We start from the raw sequence: 18,236 nt of genomic DNA, 5'->3' as shown, positions 1-18,236 counted from the left end.
TGATTTCACTTATTCATCTTGATCGATTGATCAGTTAAAATAATTTTATTATAAATATTACGGTTCAAAAATATTTTAGTAAACTATTTTCCTGCATCTTTTCTTTATTTTTTTTTTCTCTCGTCGTGGATTTTAAGTTATTCTCACTAAAAAAAATATCTGGAAAAGATTTGCACTACTTACAATGATGCAATTTTATCTCATGTTTCATTGTATTTTTGTTTGTGATGATTATACAAGTTTAAAAGTTTGAGTTAGATTGTGATTTATGATTGAACGTGAAAATAAACATTTAGAAAAATATGAAATATACTAATCAAAGCTGAAAGTCACTTAATAAGAAGAAATCACAAAACTTTTTGACGTGCAGAATGCCTTAACAAAATTATCTTGTTACCATGCTAGACAAGCACATACCTATATCTTTGTGACCTTAAAGATACATGCCTTAAAATTGAATTTCTCCAAAGGTCCATTCTAAAATAGTATTACTAATTTAATTTAACACGGGAGTTGTTTTTATACGAAAGAAAAACTATATCAAACAAGATGGAAATTCCATTTCTCAAGGAACAATCTGTGTGCTTTTCTATCTGTTTGTGTATATATATATACACGAAAGAAATACTAGATCAGTTAGATATTAGGAATGACATTAGGCGGGTCGGATACGAGTTTTATGATATCCGTCCTTGTCCTCGCAATTTAAATTCGTCCCTATACTTATATTTGTACTCGTTTGATATATTATTTTAGTCCTTATCGGGTATCGGATATATTTGTATCCATAAAAAATTATACATATATTTTTTGTAAAAAAAATATATAATATTTTAAAATTTTTTTTTATTATATTACAATTATAATATATCAAACTACATATTTCCCGTCAAAATCAGATCGATTTCAAGTATTATCTAAATATGCGAATTTATTTCTCATCCCTATTTAATATATTAGTGGTCAACAACTTGTCTCTATTGGATAGAAGAAAAAGAGAGAATAAAATTACAATTGAAGGTTGGAATTCAAGTAATAGAAATGGAGCTCCTCTAAAGTTGTCCTTTTTTATCTGTTTGTATATATAATAATCAAACATCACCTTTCTTCTCTCTTTTGCACTCGGATAACAACAAAAGTAGGTATTAATATGATAAAGGCATCAAGTAGTAGGAATTAATTAACTACAAATTTTAATCAAAGCCTCCAAAAGCAGGATTAAGAAATAATATTGGGGTGGGAAACAAAAGAAAGGTTGGTGATGGGGCAAGAGAAAGAAGAGAAGGGACACAATGTGGTTGTCCATATAAACCGAACCTTTATTGGTCTTTCCGAGGCAAGGTCACAAAATCCCTGTATCTCCTCAGTCTTGGAAACAGAAGATATGGTTGTAACTTAACTTCTGACTCATTTCTCTCTTTGTTTTGCTGCTCCACATGTAAAAAGAGAATCATACGGAACGTTGCCCTACATTCGTCATTAATTATGTGTATAAATATAGTTTATTTTATTTTATAACTACTTTTAAATAATAGAATTTTAATTTCTTTCGGAGTGTTTAGTTGGAGGAAAGAAGATGAGGGATAAAGGAAAGAGTTTTTTCTTTTAAAAAAATAATTGTCTTGTTTGCTTCAAATTTTTGGGGGGAAGGAGAAGAAAATCCTTCTAGTTCTAGCCTAATTTTAATTTTTCTTCGGGATTGAAAAAAATTGGAGAAAAGATGATGGATTTTAAAATATTTGTAATATATAATGTTTAAAATATTGAATATAAAATTACAAAAATGTAAAGGTAAGTTGGTTTAAAAAAGTAAACACGTTTTTACATTTTTAATATATTAAAATATTTGTTTTTTGTTTAATATTTACGTTATAAAATAAAGAATTAATAAGAAGATACTACTTCTATTCATTTTTCAAAGTCGTCGTTCAAGACTGTGACAGGAAAATTAAAAACTATAATCAATGTTTTATTTTTATAAAAATTATTGATTATTTTATTATTTTGGTATTTTATTTATTAATTTTTTATCATTAATTATTCTTTAAATTTTAATTTCATAATATATATATATATATATAATATGTGAAGATAAAAGCATAATTAATATTAGTATTACCTTAAACTTTTAAAACAATATCAAATTAATTTTTTTAAAAATTTGTCACTAAAAAATAAAATCAATGTAAGAGTATTTCTCCTTGCATTGACTTCTTCTTGACTCTCTGAACTTCGAAGTGACTTGACCTTTTTTTTTTTTTTTTGTTTTTTTACATGTTTCTTTTTCGTAACAATCTCGTTTGAAATATAAAAATAAAAAATAAAAAAACTTATTTAGTCTTGTGAAAATTATTATAATTTTTTTATAGATTTTTAACTTATTTTAATAAATTATTTTTAGTTTATTTTAATAAATCTCATTATCAAGTTTGTTACATAATAAAAAAAGTATTATATGCATATTTAATTAAATGAATCTTAATTGCATTTTTTTGGTTCGTTTATTATTATTGAAATTCAATTTTGGCCTTCCTATTTGTTTTTTCACGAATTTGATTTCTATATTATTTTAATTATGTAATTTTGATTTGTCTAAAACTTAACGTTAATAATTAATAAAAACATTTACCTGACAATGTAAGAAAGTTTCACATACTTGGCTGAACATAGATGTGTTAACGTGACAATACAAGAAAATACCATATCAATATATATTTTCATTAATTATTTGACGTCAAGTTAATAAATAAGTCAAAATTACATAACACAGTAAAAGAACCAAATTTGCGTGAAAAGATTAAGAAGACAAAAAAGAAAATCTCGATAATAATAAGAAATTAAAAAAATGTATTTAAACACTTTAAGTTTTTAAAGAAGTGAAAGCTTTAACATATAATATACTACTAGTAACCACTACACCTAATTAATTGCATTTGTGGCTTAACTCCACATTCCGTCAGTGGAAGTTTTAATCAACTGATTACACTTCAATTATATAGCTCCATCTTCCATCACCCCTTTTTATTTTAAAACTTTTAATTATTCATTCACGATTTTGTTGACGTAATACGAATTGGCACTGTCCAATTTATTGAAAAATTAATTTAGTCCCTCTTTGTTGAAATGTCCATGTCTAAGTTGCATAATTGGAATATTAAATTTAATGTAAGAAGATAAGAAGAAAATTTCATCCCTCCATGTGTCACCAACAGTTAGCCATTCACGTCACACGAACAAATCACCATTAAATGTGAATATATATTGTTATATTTTCCATGCAACATAATATTACACCAATTTTCAAGCGTTGGGAGCTCTGGGAGGTAATCAAAAATTCTTATGTACTATGATAAAATACCACTAACAATCAGATAAATAAACCATCAGATTATTTTATACTAACATGAATAAAATATACCATCATCCAACTTATTTTAAATAAGTATTAAAATAATATTTGATAATAATCATCTAAAAAGTTACACTAAAACTATTTTTTTTAATTAATTGGAAGGGTAAGATATTTTTTTCTCGAAAGGTCATACTTTTTTGTTTTTGGATTTACCATTCATACTCAACAAGGCTCGTTAAGTTCAACAAACTAAACTTCTGTTGGGCCTGATAAGATGACTCGTTTGATTACAGGCCTAACTGAGATTACTGTGTGGACTTGTCAAAGATCCATTTGTTGTGAGATAAATTGAAAATTACAGTAGGTTGGTTTACTTATTCGAATGGATCAAAATAGCTCTATCAAAAACAACTTTTAATCATATACGTGAATGTAATAAATAAATGTGAATTTTTCTTGTGATTCATCTATGTACGTGATATCAACATAAGCATAATAATAGCTAGCCATGAATTGGCTTTCATTGTTCTTTCCTTACAAAAAAAAAAAAAAAAAATGCTAAAAAACACTTGGTATTTCCTCAAGGCATAACCCTATCAAGAAATTATAAAAGCCAAAAAACCAAAGTCAATTTAAAATTTCTACAGAATGATGATGACAGCACTTCTCCCTCCCAAGAAAAGCCTTTGGATGAAATGATTCACTTAAGACGAACTATGTTCCTTCCACAGATGACATTTCTGCAGTTCCATTGAGATGGATTAAAATAAACCCTCAAGTACATGATAATCCGCAAACAATATAGTGATATAGAATAAATAAATGTTCAACAAAAAGCTTGTCTTGATTAATGATGTTTCAAGTCTTGTGTCTTAACCATATAGATAAGTGCTTTTTCTTTAGGTTGGGTATATATTATGTATATCAAATATATGGATAATTAATGTAAGTGCCAGACAGTATATACGAATTCAATAGACAGCGAGCTATCCCTTTTCATAAGTAAGAAGATAGTTTCATGTGCAAGAGTTATTATATGATAAAAGTGTACTGACAGAAAACACCCTCGACGTGGTTTTTTCTTCTTCTCTTGTTTTTGTGGAGGCTTGATGACCACCTTGATAGCTGCATCAAAAACTGACTTCACGTTCTGCAATTAATTGCATTGTCAATAGGTGTTCATTTGCAGCAGAATTTCAGAAATAACAGGAAGTTTTATATGCAAAAATAGCAAACACTATCTTCTGAAGCAAAAATGAGACATAGAAGATACTGAACTTAAAGCTTAGCTTTATTGTAGATATTTCAATTCCAAAGGAATTATTAAGGTGATGAATTTACATCTTTCGCATATTCTCTCTAGAGAAGTAAACTTCCCTATATTAAGAAATGTGTAGAAATAACCACATTTGGCCAGGACAATAATAGTATGGTCCCTGCACATAATTGATTTAACTTTTTGACCAACTGTTACCCACCAACCATATTCACAACAATAACTAAGCCTGACACACAGGTGTACTCCGCTACATGGATAAATTGACATCATTGGTCTTCACCAAAAAGCAAATTTTCAGTAAAACACAAATACAGTACCATTTAGCAAGTAATAACACAATTATTATTGTTAAAGTTATCTTAGGTTGCCCTTCATCTCTTTTAATTGGATTATCATAGATTTGATCCAATATTTCTCTCTAGAGCTTAATTTCAAAATGAATGTTCCCTGAGCCTTGCATTTCCCAGAGCAACAAATACTATGTTCAAAGTTGTTATGCTCAGTAATGCACTGGTGAACAATGGGCTACAGTGCTCTTGAAGTAGTGAATTGAGATAATATTTATTTAGAATAGAAATGTGAAAATTTGTCTATATATTGCTTGAATATCAAGTGATGCAAGAATAAAATGGTACTATATACATACCTGCTGGGTTTTTGAGCTGCACTCTACATAATATGCAGCTCCTACCAGTTTACGCAATTCCTCACCCTGATTATGGACAAAACCCAACAGTTTCAATAATCACTGCTTATTGAATTCTTTAGGTAGCTAATAAAGAAAAGACATTGTACTTGCTCAGAAGTCACAGGCACCAGACCAGGATGATCAGCCAAATAGTGTTTGTCTTCTCGGAGATCTACAAGATCATTACAAATACACTATTATATGCAGAAGCCAATAACATTGAACTACCACCATCCATGAAAGACAGTTGTCAAAAAATCTATACAAGCGGTAGATTCAATATTTTACCATTATTTTTGTGACTATTAACTACTAAGTTGCTATTGCCCAAGAATTAAAGAGAAACATTATCCACAAATAGTGGTTATAGAACTCGGATAAGGTTCATCATTTAAGGACTGCTTCAAGTCAGAAATAGTAAATATAAGTGGCCAAAAGTCTTCTGGAAGGAAAGGCAGAGACAAATTTGTTCATTACCAAATATCTGAGTAACAAGTTATGTTGTACTTTTTGTACCAGATATCTTGTAACTAACTGAGGTCATATGTTTCTGTATAGCGTTGGCATGTAACTATGGTTCTTGAATCAAACACGGTATCAGTATAGATCGGTTCTGGTTGAACAGATCCAATTTTTACAGCATTAAGGTTAGGCCTTATGAACAAGCCATAACAAAAAAAAAAAAAAAAGGAAAACTACAAATAAAAGATGAAATAACATTGACCAGTGCTTGATAACTTACCCAATTTGGTACCAACTAGCACCACTGGGACTCCAGGGGCAAAATGCTGCAGTTCAGGGATCCACTGAACAGTATACAAAATTAGAATATAGTTAGAAACCATCAACCAAGTCATGTCAAAGTACTGATACAGTTCAGAGACCCCAGAATACCTTCTTCAACACATTTTCGTAGCTTGCATGACTAACTAAAGAGAAAGCCAAGACAAAGACATCTGCTCCCCTGTAGCTCAAAGGCCTCAGCCTGTTGTAATCCTCTTGCCCTAAGGAAGACAGTGGAAGCAAATGGAACTTAACAACCTTTGCCATTGCCCTTAACAAAATTCTTTCAAGCTCATAATAAGAAATTAAATTGCTTACATGGTAAGCCTTATAAGAGCTAATCTCGATCATCCATGTAACATTGAATGGTCAAGATTAACTACTCTCATATACACAAACAACAACAACAATTGCCAAGTCTGTGTAAGCATACCAGCAGTGTCCCAGAGGCCTAAATTGACAGTTGTGCCTTCAACAACAACATTTGCACTGAAATTATCAAACACCGTGGGAATATAGTCCTGATAACCAAACAACCCCACAAGCAAAAATTAGACTCCAAAACAGAAGACAGAGATTCAACAGAAACAATATATTAAGGAACAACCCAGATGACAAAGATAGGTTTTTCAACGAGAATTACAACATTCCCTCCTCTCCCAACCAGAAAGCATGCAAAAAAAGACACATTGATTTCATGAAATCTAGGATGATCTCAACACTAAACCGTTGATAAAAAAATCTCAAACAAATAAGAGAGAGAAAGATATGATATGCAGCAAAGAGTAGATTATACCGTGGGGAATTTGTTGCTTGTATAGCAAATAAGCATGCAAGTTTTGCCTACAGCTCCATCCCCAACGGTCACACACTTGATGAACCTTGAAGCTGTTGCAGCCATTGAACTTGAATTGGTCCCAACACCCCAACTACACAACAAGTTCTCACAAAGGGTGTGTTTTGTTGAATTTAACAAACAGGTTAAGAGAGAGAGTATGTTATATGCGGCGGTACTTCACATGATTCTCACTCATTCTCTTATTCCTCTTGCTGTCCCTTTCTTTTTGAAACCACTTTTATCAATCTTTTATTTTTTGTTGCCTTATTTTTCGGCTTTGGGGTTAACTTAAAATGCGAAGATGACATAACATAAAGATAAATGCGTTAATCTTACATGTTAAATTTGAATAATGAGTTTGTTACCCACTCTTTCATCACGTGGACAGATTCATTTCAATTCTTTTTATTAGGGTGAGGCCTGAAGCGGGTGAAGGTAGTTAGGTGCATTTATAACTAACAACCATGGTGACCATGTCTGTGTTGTAGCCATCATCACCATGCGAATAATATTTACTATCGTATCTTATTTATATTCGAGACACGTCTCAAATTTCAGGTAACATTTACTATTACCAATTAATATAATGCCTATAAGGGCTAGTACAAGAAATCAAGTCTAAGCTTTTTATAGCATTTTTTTTGTTTCATGTCAACTCAGTAAAATAATAAGAAAAATTGCGTATTTTATTCAGTTTGTACATTCTTGACATCCAAAAGGAGTATGTATTTCAAGCCTAAGTATTTATGGAGAAGTGTTTTTGTGTCTTACTATCTTTAGTAGCTCAATGAACCAACAAAGGACCACATCCTGGAGGTTTTACACTCTTAATGGTTTTATCGACTTTTTTCTTGCTTAAGATAAGTTACTGATATCTATAATATTAAAATATTTCTATAATGTGTTATGCTAATCAACAAATAAATCCATAAAAAACTATTTTAATTATTTTTAAGTTAAAAATAATATAAAAAAATTTAAACCATATGATAAAATAAAATGAAAATGAACTGTGTACCACAAAAAAATAAATAACTGAAACTTGCGATTTGTAAGGAGGATAAAACTTGCTATTGGGTGGAATGTTGTGTTGGGACAATCATGACACGACTTTAAATATATATATATATAATTTATAAACATATTTGAATAACTTTTTTGTCTCCCTCACATATTTCTTTTTTGTAATACTAACATATTTATTTCAATCACGTTCTATACATATACAAACAACAAATGAAAATCTCAAAGTTAGAGAAAATTTCAATTTTGATCATATAATCCATGGAAAAGTAAAAGATAAAAGAGGTGAATATTTGTCGGGTATGAGCAATAGCATAAATATTGATTTAGTAAGATGGGGAAAGCAAAGGGTTGTGCAATTGTGCTGGCTTTATGGGGAGAAAAGTGTAGGGGGCTACACATTATTACTGGCATTAACAGGTTGGTGGGATGTTCAAGTAAACATTAAGCAATATGAATGATAAAAGAGGATTCCCCACAAAAGGATCAAGGAACAGGCTATGAACACAAATACCGTCCTTACCCTATTTTGACAGCAAAATATAGCTCACGTTATAATGCCTAACTTCATGTTTTATGTTTCTCACTCAATAGTTATTGTATTTATTTAAGTTTTAGAAAATGATTATACATTAATTTAATCTTTATCTAAAAGATATTTTAATTATATTTGATTTTCGTCTTGTTCACTTCGTCTTATAAACAAAGTCTCATCTTATACTTTTAATTTGGTCTTTTAAGAATTGTTGTTACCTTATTATCTTAATTTGTTAGTTTGGTCTTAGATAGTTTAAGGAATAGTTTTTATTCATGATAAGTATGACATTTGAGAAGGTTTTACATAGAGAGAAATCTCTAGTCTCTACACATTCTTAATCATTTTATTTCCAATGAATTCTTGGATTATTCTCACTAAAAACACTTGCTAGTTTTGTTATTTCAATTATTTTTTAAAAGGGTTTGTATATCTTTGAGAACTTACTCATTATGCAAATAAGTCCTTAAGAACAATATCATTACATGTCCCAGGATATTATTATTGTGGTTATACAATTTGAAAATTTGGTGTGGTTTGTGATTAATAGTAGTTCGTAAAAATGACAACAATATACAACAAAAAGGTGGTATAAAGGGATCTTCTCAAAGTAAAAAAAAAGGTATGGACTTAATGAGAGACATGTGAGAATAACATAAGCTTTCCATAAAGGCATCTTGTTTTTTTTAGGGTAATTTTTTATTTATCATAATCATATATCAACATTAGGTTAATTGGAGTAGAATTGACTCATATCTTTCTTCTTCTTTTTTACAATCATAATTTTGGTACAAAATATTCATTAATTTTATTAATGATTAATCTCTATCATAGAACATGCTATTGATTACTCTTAATAAAGCTTTCATTTTCAACCATATTTAATTATTCACAAGAGTCAAATATGAGATCTTATTTAAGAAGATTATTAAGTTTAGTACTAGGATACAAATAAAGTTCCATGTCGATAAAATAAGAGAATAAATAATAACTTATAAAAAACACACATACTCCAATGATCAAAAGGCCTTCTGGGTGATAATTAAAAGTAAAACTATGAGAATTTAAGCTCAAAGTAAACAATATCTCAACATTGTGAAATTGTGTATGAAATAACCTTGTAAAAAATAACAAGTTATAACCCTCTCCTCTTGATATAAATATCCCTCAAACAAATACCGACAAAATAACTCCAATAGTGGTATTAGAGCCACAGGTTGGATTTGATGACAACAAAGACATATTTAGTTGCATGAAATGTTAGGTCCCTTGTTTGAAGAAAGAATTGTTGAAATACAAACAAAGTACTACATCGATAAAATAAGAGAAGAAATAACAAGTTATAAATCACACATATACCACAATGATTGAGAGACCTTTTGGGTGATAACTAAAAGCAAAATCGTGAGGGCTTAGGTCCAAAGCAGACAATATTTCATCATTGTGAAGTTGCGTGTAAAATAACCTTATAAAAATAACAAAGTTATAACTCTTATAAAATATCTCCCAAACAAATACCATAAAATAATTCTAACAAGTACTACATGGACCAATGAATTGTTGTAACTTGTATGCTTTAAGTAAGGTCTTAATATTTTTTTTTATTTAATAAAATTTAAATGTTTAAAAAATTTATAAAACAAAATTTCTTTTCCATATTTGACATTTTTAATTTTTATAAATTTTATTAATATTTATTAATTTAAGTGGTAAATGACATGGAAAATCACAAGTGTACTATACAAGTAATAAAAAGTATTGAATCCATTAAATCGTGTTTTTGACAAGGTAATTATTACTAATTGAGTATAATTAAAATGATAATTAAAAATTAAAAATTAGAATTGAACTGAAAAATTGAAAGTTTTATAATTTAAATTAGAAAATAAAATAGTAATTAAGATAGAATATAATTTAATAAAAAAAGCTTTTAGAATGAAACTCGATAAATTAATTTCTTACTTTTATGTTTCACTTAGGGTGGATTAACCTATGGTATCTTTCGACCATTAAAGTTAGTTTAGTGGTTGACATAAAAAAAAGTTAGAATAGATCGATGCATGAGATCTAGGTACAATTATCAATTTATCATTATGAACATCTTTATAATCTTTTCTAACTAAAAAAAAATACTAAGTTATCTTTCATTCTTTTAATTAATCTTTGAAAGTTTTACTTACTATGATGCTTTGGACCTAAGTTTCATTCCTATGGATCCAATAATTAGGTTTACCTGTTCATATTTCAATTCATCCCCAAATTCCTAATAAAATCATGTGACCAATTTATTTCGCATATGTTATGGTAAAAAGTATAGTCATTAGCCAAACATGTAAGTCTATCCTCTCCCATTGTATTTGTTGTTGTTTTTATATCTCGAAGCAATGATTATAACTTTTATTCCTTATTCTGTATCCCTTTTTTAAGTCACCTATCTTGTCATGATTTTAAAAAATAATTTAATTCACATGTCTTTTAATATAACTATCATATTCCACTCTTCACATATAATTGCTAGGTCGGATAAAATCCCATGAGTGTACAACATACATAAACACAATATAAAAAGTACTTGATCTAAAACTTACGAATTATTCTTGGCTTAATTATGCTTTTAATCCTTCAAATTTGAGTAATGTATTTTTTGGTCCCTAAAATTTAAAACCTATGTTTTTAGTTCTCAAAATATCAAAAATTATTATTTTGATCCCTCAAATTTAAAACTTATCTTTTTAATCTCTATAATTTCAAAAAATGTTATTTTAGTCCTTATAAATATCATAAAAAGGAGATTTAATTTCATATTTTTTCACTTTGGCTTCACGATTTTGTGAATTTTGTCCTTCAATTTTTTAATTTTCCATCTAACTTTTGAATTTGTGTTAAATCAACATCACAATCATTGGTAGCCACTAAACATCTATCTTTTTTTTTTTTTAATTTACAAAAGTGAAAACAAAGAGAAAAGACATTTAAACAAATGATATATATTTGACAAGTATACTAATTAACGTAGTAGTAAAGAGGATAAAAGTCTAAGTATTAAATCCACTGAGACTTGGGTTTATAGATGTTTAATATAATATTCATACCAAACAAACAAATTACTAAGAAATTAAAATTATCTAGATATAATTGTTTAAATGCAATAATATGATAATTAAGTAGTAAATTGTAATGAAATTTGATTACTAATAAAAGTAGTAAGGAATTGATTCATTAACTATCTTTGTATAAAATATTATTATTTTTCATTCAACATTATAAGTATATAGTTAATTCGACAATTCACAATTGTATTTAAACCTTGATTTTTTATGTGAGAAACTTTAGGTTGTTTAAGGAAAATCTCAATTCCTTGATAATTTTTGTTCAACAATTCTACATCAAGGATAAGGACTAAAAGTTGATTGACAAGGTTTATCACAATTCATTGACAATAAATGTCATTAGTGTTTTAATTAGGTCCTAATTTGAAAAGGATTTTTCAACCTCAATTAGAAATTACAAAACAAAATAATAACTAGGAATTACAACACTAGATGAATCTTCGAGTTATTTGTGATTATAGTATTAATCTCACAAAACCATTTATAATCTCTCTAGAATTGTACTAAGAAGAATATATTATAATATGAATCGATATAGAGACCTTTAGAAACCTTAATTTTATAAAAAAAATTTTATGGGCTTTTGAGTTGGATCTAGTCCCTTAGAGCGCTTATGTTGCTTACTTTGAGCGACCATGTGCGTCCAAGGGTGCTCTTTGTTTTCACTTGCTTATTAGAGCAAATTTGTGATAACCTTGAGTGAATTCTTCTCACTTAGAGCACCATCGGGCCAGCTCTAAGTGACCAAATGTTTGCTTCTATTGTTATTCTCTACATTGGCTTGCTCACGATGAATTTCTAGTAATTTTGAGTGAATTTCCATAACCTTAAGGCATAATTTTAGTTGAGACTTTGTAGTTTTTCAAATTATCTTCTCCTTATGATATTTTAACAAAGAAAAACATAAAATACCTAATATTTAAATAATTAAACTAAAATTAAAATTATTTCTTAATTAAGTGTTTTATGATAAAAGAATAAACATAATATATATCAATAATTGCCTAAATTGAATAAAATATAAATGTGTTGAGATTTCCGTTGAAGTGCTTTTGTTATAATTGTAATTTAATTTGATTCAATCAACGGTCTCAAACACGGCAAGTATACCGGCCGTTCAAGTAGTAAAAAATATCGTATCCACAGGGATTAGAAGATAATATAAGCATTTATTGACTATTCGTGACTAAAGAATAATTCCAATTTGTAGTTTGTCATGTGAATGTGAATTAAAGATCATGACTACTGGAATAAAAATTATACAAACATTTGGTTGTGAGTGGAAAAGGTTAGAAATGATATTGTGAAATTGTGAGGTTGTGGGGTTGTGGGGTTAGATTTCACCAAACATTAAACTAATGAATCCTTAGTCTCTTGTTAAATTCATTGCTTAGTCAACCCATAAGTTTACTCAAACCTAATCCCTTAGAGAAAGAGCCTAGGTGCGGATATTGAATATCAATCCCTTGAGTACCCAATACCTACACCCGCATTATGGGCTAGGGTTTAAGACTACTAATGGGTCAAGCTCTATCCCTAGATACAATCTCCACTAGGCATATGTTCCAGAACTAATTTCAAAGGTATTTCCCAGTACTCAATGGAACCTTAAATCATGCAAAGGGTGATCAATCCAAAGCAAGCATTAAGTAAAGAAACAAACACAACAATGAATGAAACAACATGTATATATATCATTGAAAACGTTAGGATTACACTAGAATTCGTTGGTTACATCTAACCCCACACAAAATGGGTGGAACCACTCAAAATTGAGGGCAAAACAAAATAGAGATGAAGGGAGAAATGAAGAAACCGAAGGAAAGACCCACACACGAACAGCTCCAAGCTCCGGGAATCCCTTCCACAGCTCCTAAAACTCGTCCAATGTGTGAATGAGGGAGAAACCCTCGAAAATGGCTTCAAATACGAGCCTGGGAGGTCAGATTAGGGTTTCGCGCCCGGCGCATAAGTCTTCGCGCCCGGCTCAACGTCTTCTGAGCACTTTCTGCCTCATTATAGGCCCGGCGCAATTACTTTTACGCCCGGCGCAGTGTCTTCCAGAGGCTTTCAAGCATTCTCTGCCTTAGATCAAGCCCGGCGCAATTCTCTATTAAGCCCGGCGCAATTCGTTCCAGAGAGTATTGAGGTACTCTCTGCCTCGATCACGCCCGGCGCGGCGTCATCTTGCGCCCGGCGCATCCACTCTGCTCTGCTCCTTGGCTCCTTATGTTTCCAATCCCAAAGATCTTCAATCCTCAAATCTCTAGCTCAATACCTGCACAAAAAATGAGGTGTATTAAGGTATTGTTAGCTAAAATGGGTTAGCTATATCTGCACAAAAGATGAGTCAAAAAGGGAACAATTATCTTGCAATGGTGCTAAGAATGAGTAGAGTTGTACAATAATTCTCATTCAAAAAGATGTATAATTGAGACTTAACAACTCCCCCAAACTTAGAACCTTGCTTGTCCTCAAGCAAAAGGTAATTAATCTAGCAGATAACAAGCAATGCAAGTGTGTCAAATTCTACATCCTAGTTCACTTGTATTTTCCTTTCGCAAGCATGAACCTCAGATGAACTTTCAGTCATAATTGTTGCAATGGAACATGACAAGGTGCAAACAAAGGTTTCAAAAGAGATCAAAGAACTGAGAAGAGTAATGACTATCTGTGTATACATCCTCACTAGAAAAGTGTTTCTCTCTATGCACACTAGTGTATTAGGGTGAGTGTTTCTCTCATATCTACTACTCACGCCACATGATTCAACTTTGCTCTTCGTTTCCAAATGAAACCAGTGGTAAAACAAATGCAGGCACTTATCACAAGGTCTTTATTAGGGCAATTCTGGGTCAAGCAGGGTCAAGCATTAGCAGTTTTATGATTTTTCAAGGATTGAAGGTGCTCTGGCTTAAGAGAGCAATTGGAATTTTTACAATGTTATCCCTCTCCATACCCCAATACAACAATTTAGCACACATGCCCTTTCTCGGATCCAAGCCATTAGCCTTTATGAGATGCATATTTACACTTTTGCATCTTAATATTTTTGTTTTTTTTGTTTTGCTTTATCTCTCTTTTTTTTTTTTTTGAATGGCTGATCACATACTTCCTTTTTCCCCAAAATTTCCCATTTAACAACTCCCCCAAACTTATTTGATGTCATCAATTTGCTCTCTTAACCAAAGCAACGGTTATGGTTAATTTTTCATGGTTTGGGAGAAGTAGAAGGTGTGGTGTTTGGGCTTAGGAAAGTATGAGTCAAGTGAGAAGTGAAAATGGCTTTTTGGCTGAGGAGGTTAACAAAATAAGGAACAATATGAATGCCTTGATCACCTAAGTACACACATAAGTAAACCACCAGGGAAACTCAAGCAAAGTCTATCATGCAACATAAGCGTAGTTCACTCATTAGTGTTTAGGCTCAAACCTCACCCGGCTATGCATCCACAAATTATCAAACTCAGCTCAGTTCTATGATCAACATTGAAACCCGTATGCAATTGGTCATGAACTAAAGATCTAATGTGACTTGCAACTGTTTAAGGTACACACACCACCAAAATCAAGCAAACCACAATCCAGAATCAACCACAAGCAAAGCAAGTATCCACAATATTAAAACCCATGCTAAAGCAGAATATTAACAAAAAAAAATTGGAACCAACCAGAGTAATCACCAACAGAAACTAAATATAATAACTAAAGCAGAGTTCTGAAACATGAATAGTACAACACTGAAATGGAAAGACTAAAACATAAATGACAAGAAAAACAATAAAAAGTAGATAAGTCAAGCTCCTTCCGTATCCATCATGGGGCCTGGTCATCATCATGTCCGGGGTCAGCTCCATCCTCCTCAGCAGCAGCAGCAACACCAGCATCCTCGGCAGCTCCACCCCCCCAAAGAAAGAGGCCTGGTCCCCAGGCCACCCCGTGTAAGAATGGTAATCAGCGGTGGTGGGGAAGTGGTAATCAGGGGCAGAGTGCAGCGTGAAACTCCTGAATGCATCAAACATGAAGGTCTGTCCACGGTGGAGAGACTCCATTTGGCCCTCGTGCCTCTGCATAAAAGTATCGAGGCGGTCCTCCTGGCGCTATATGAATGTGGTCATGCGACCCTCCAAGGCGTCAAAACGCTGATGGATAGTGAGGGGAGGGTCTGGGACAGCAGCATCATCCATAGGCACGTCCTCCTGGGGCCCAGCATCATGAATAGGCTCGGGGGCAGGGACTGCTGGTGGAGCGCGGTCCTGGCAATAGGCAGAGATGTATCTGCTGTCAATGGCCCTGCCAGGACCCTCAAAAGGCGGTGAGTGGACATCCACACCGGCAAGCTGACACAACTGGGTGATGAGGGATGGATGTCCTAGTGCTGAGCCAGGTGCGGAGTTGGCGCAGCCAGCGATCTCCATGCAAATAATGCCCCCCAGATCCACGGTCCTCTGAGTCATGATACAGTACATAAGCATGGACCGGGTCCAGTGCAGGTCAGAAACGTGGGAGCACGGGAGAATGTTAGCATGCACCAAAGCTGACCAAATTTTAACCACCAGTAGAAGATCCCTGCGTTTCACGTGCAGAGGTTGCTGAGCTCGGTTCCTGTGGAACCCACGTCCTGGCATACATATGGCAGCCTCAACCACATCAGGATCCATAGTAGTGTGGCTGTAGTTGCCGTACTCATTCTGCTCATCGTCCCTCAGTGTAGTCCCCAAAAATTCATTGATCGTCCGAGCGTCAAAGGGGACATGCACACCCCTAACATATCTAGTGAATGGGGCAAGGCCCTCCTGTCTCAGAGCATTAGTGTAGAACTCTTTGACCATAGCTATGTTAGCCGGAAGTGGATAGGAACCGAGCTTTTCCCATCGGCGCCTGCGCAGTTCAGCTTGAAACTCGGGAGCCTCATTTGGCTCTAGCTCGACCCGCCTCTCCAGTATAAATTTCCGAGCACTAGTGACCTCGAAATGCTTCTCATTGCGTTCTGTCAGAAAGAGGTTGGAATAGGGTCGACTCGGCCGGCGCGAGGGCTGACCCGATTTCCCTGCACGAGGGCGCTTACTGGAGGAAGCCATCTGCAGAAAATACACAACAGAAATCCCAGGCAGACAGACATGAGCATAAAACATATAAGGATGACCAGTGCAATTTACTGAAAATGAAACTAGCCCTAGACTGAAACTAAACCCTAAAAAGAAGCTAAAAACAGTGAAAAGAAGGGTCCAGATGTGATTTGCGCCGGGCATAGGATTTCATTCGCCTGGCGCAGGGAGTGTAGAAACTCTCTGGAAACACTCGCGCCAGGCGCAAATCAAATTTGCGCCAGGCATGAGACAACATAAAATCTCTCTGGAGACTCACGTGCCGGGCGCAAAACAGAATTGCGCCAGGCGCACCACAGAAGAAATAAAATTTCAAAACAGAGGGCGCCGGGCATAGGATTTCATGCGCTGGGTTTGAATTCAAACGGAAAATTTAACTCGTTTTGTGCCAGGCATGGTTCGGTGCGCCTGGCGGTCATGCACCCAGGGGATACACATATGACAACATTCTAGCCCTAAACCCCCAATGTGGGTCAACAGAAACCTTAGGACCCCAAAAACCGAAAACGGAAAGAACAAGCTACAAAACAAGACAGAAAAACCAAGAGGAACGAAAGAAAATGAAAAGGAAGAAAAAAAAAAGACTTACTTGAGTGGAGTAGAGAGTGAAGAAGGCGAAGAAACTAAGCCTAGACGTGCCCTTGAGATGTAGAGCGTGAATAGAACGTGCCCTTGGGAGAGGAAGACGGAGAATGAGATGGAAGAGGAGGAGGCGTGAGAGTGGGAGAGAGTGGGAGAAGTGGGGCGTGAGAGTGGAGAGAAAGTGGGAGAATGCGAGGTTCTGTTTGAAATGGAGGGAGGTTATTGGGCATCTGAACCGTCACGCCGAGCGCACTAAATTGTCGCGCCGGGCTTGGTATCAGTAGAATACCAAAGGTTGGCCTAATCTGGTATGATGCCGGGCGGTGCCGTTCTGCGCCCGGCGCAATTAGGGTTACTACGTGCCAAAATTTAATGCGCCGGGCATGGCAGATGGTAAGCCCGGCGCAATTAATGCTCAGACCTTCCAGTGGTGAATGCGCTACGCGCGCCGGGCCTGCCTATCCCCTGGAGCACCTAACTATTAATGCGCCCGGCACGCCAATAAATGCGCCGGGCTTGGTCGTTCCAGTGCCACAATGAAGTTTGGGCCGGGCGCAATTAGAGATTGCGCCCGGCGTGGGTGTTGGCAGAGACCAAATGACTTTGGTGCGCTGGGCGTGGCTATATCTCGCCCGGCGTGAAAAGTTTTATTTAAGCTTACACCTAGGCTTTTCCACTCTTTACACTCCTAACATATTCAACTCAAATCTGTCCACTCAAGCATGATTCACACTTAACACATAATATCAAACACAAACAACACAATACAACATACATATCATAGACTATGCACAATCATAAAACAAGTCACAAAAACGAATATAGTATATAATTAGAACACAAGCATACTAAAGGCTAAAACACAAGTGACTGGAAAGCATATAATAACACAGTTCAGAACTTTGGGTTGCCTCCCAGGAAGCGCTTGTTTACTGTCC

At 33.6% G+C, this 18,236-nt stretch overlaps 1 protein-coding gene across 1 annotated transcript; it reads right to left on the bottom strand.

The window, feature by feature from the left end:
• Window positions 1–3,785: 3,785 nt before the first annotated feature.
• Window positions 3,786–7,192, bottom strand: LOC109808481 (rac-like GTP-binding protein ARAC8). The gene is made up of 8 exons (XM_020371504.3): window positions 6,899–7,192; window positions 6,536–6,623; window positions 6,214–6,323; window positions 6,062–6,125; window positions 5,427–5,491; window positions 5,278–5,343; window positions 4,408–4,502; window positions 3,786–4,092 (listed from the first exon to the last, which is right to left on the bottom strand). Exons 1-8 carry the CDS (start codon window positions 7,001–7,003, stop codon window positions 4,053–4,055), a joined length of 633 nt encoding a protein of 210 aa, XP_020227093.1. The 5' UTR covers window positions 7,004–7,192; the 3' UTR covers window positions 3,786–4,052.
• Window positions 7,193–18,236: the final 11,044 nt, after the last annotated feature.

Source organism: Cajanus cajan, chromosome 5 (assembly GCF_000230855.2).
Source record: "Cajanus cajan strain Asha chromosome 5, NIPB_CcT2T_4, whole genome shotgun sequence".
Lineage (NCBI taxonomy): Eukaryota > Viridiplantae > Streptophyta > Magnoliopsida > Fabales > Fabaceae > Cajanus > Cajanus cajan.
Note: the sequence above shows the minus strand (reverse complement) of the source record. Positions and strands in the feature narration are given on the sequence as shown.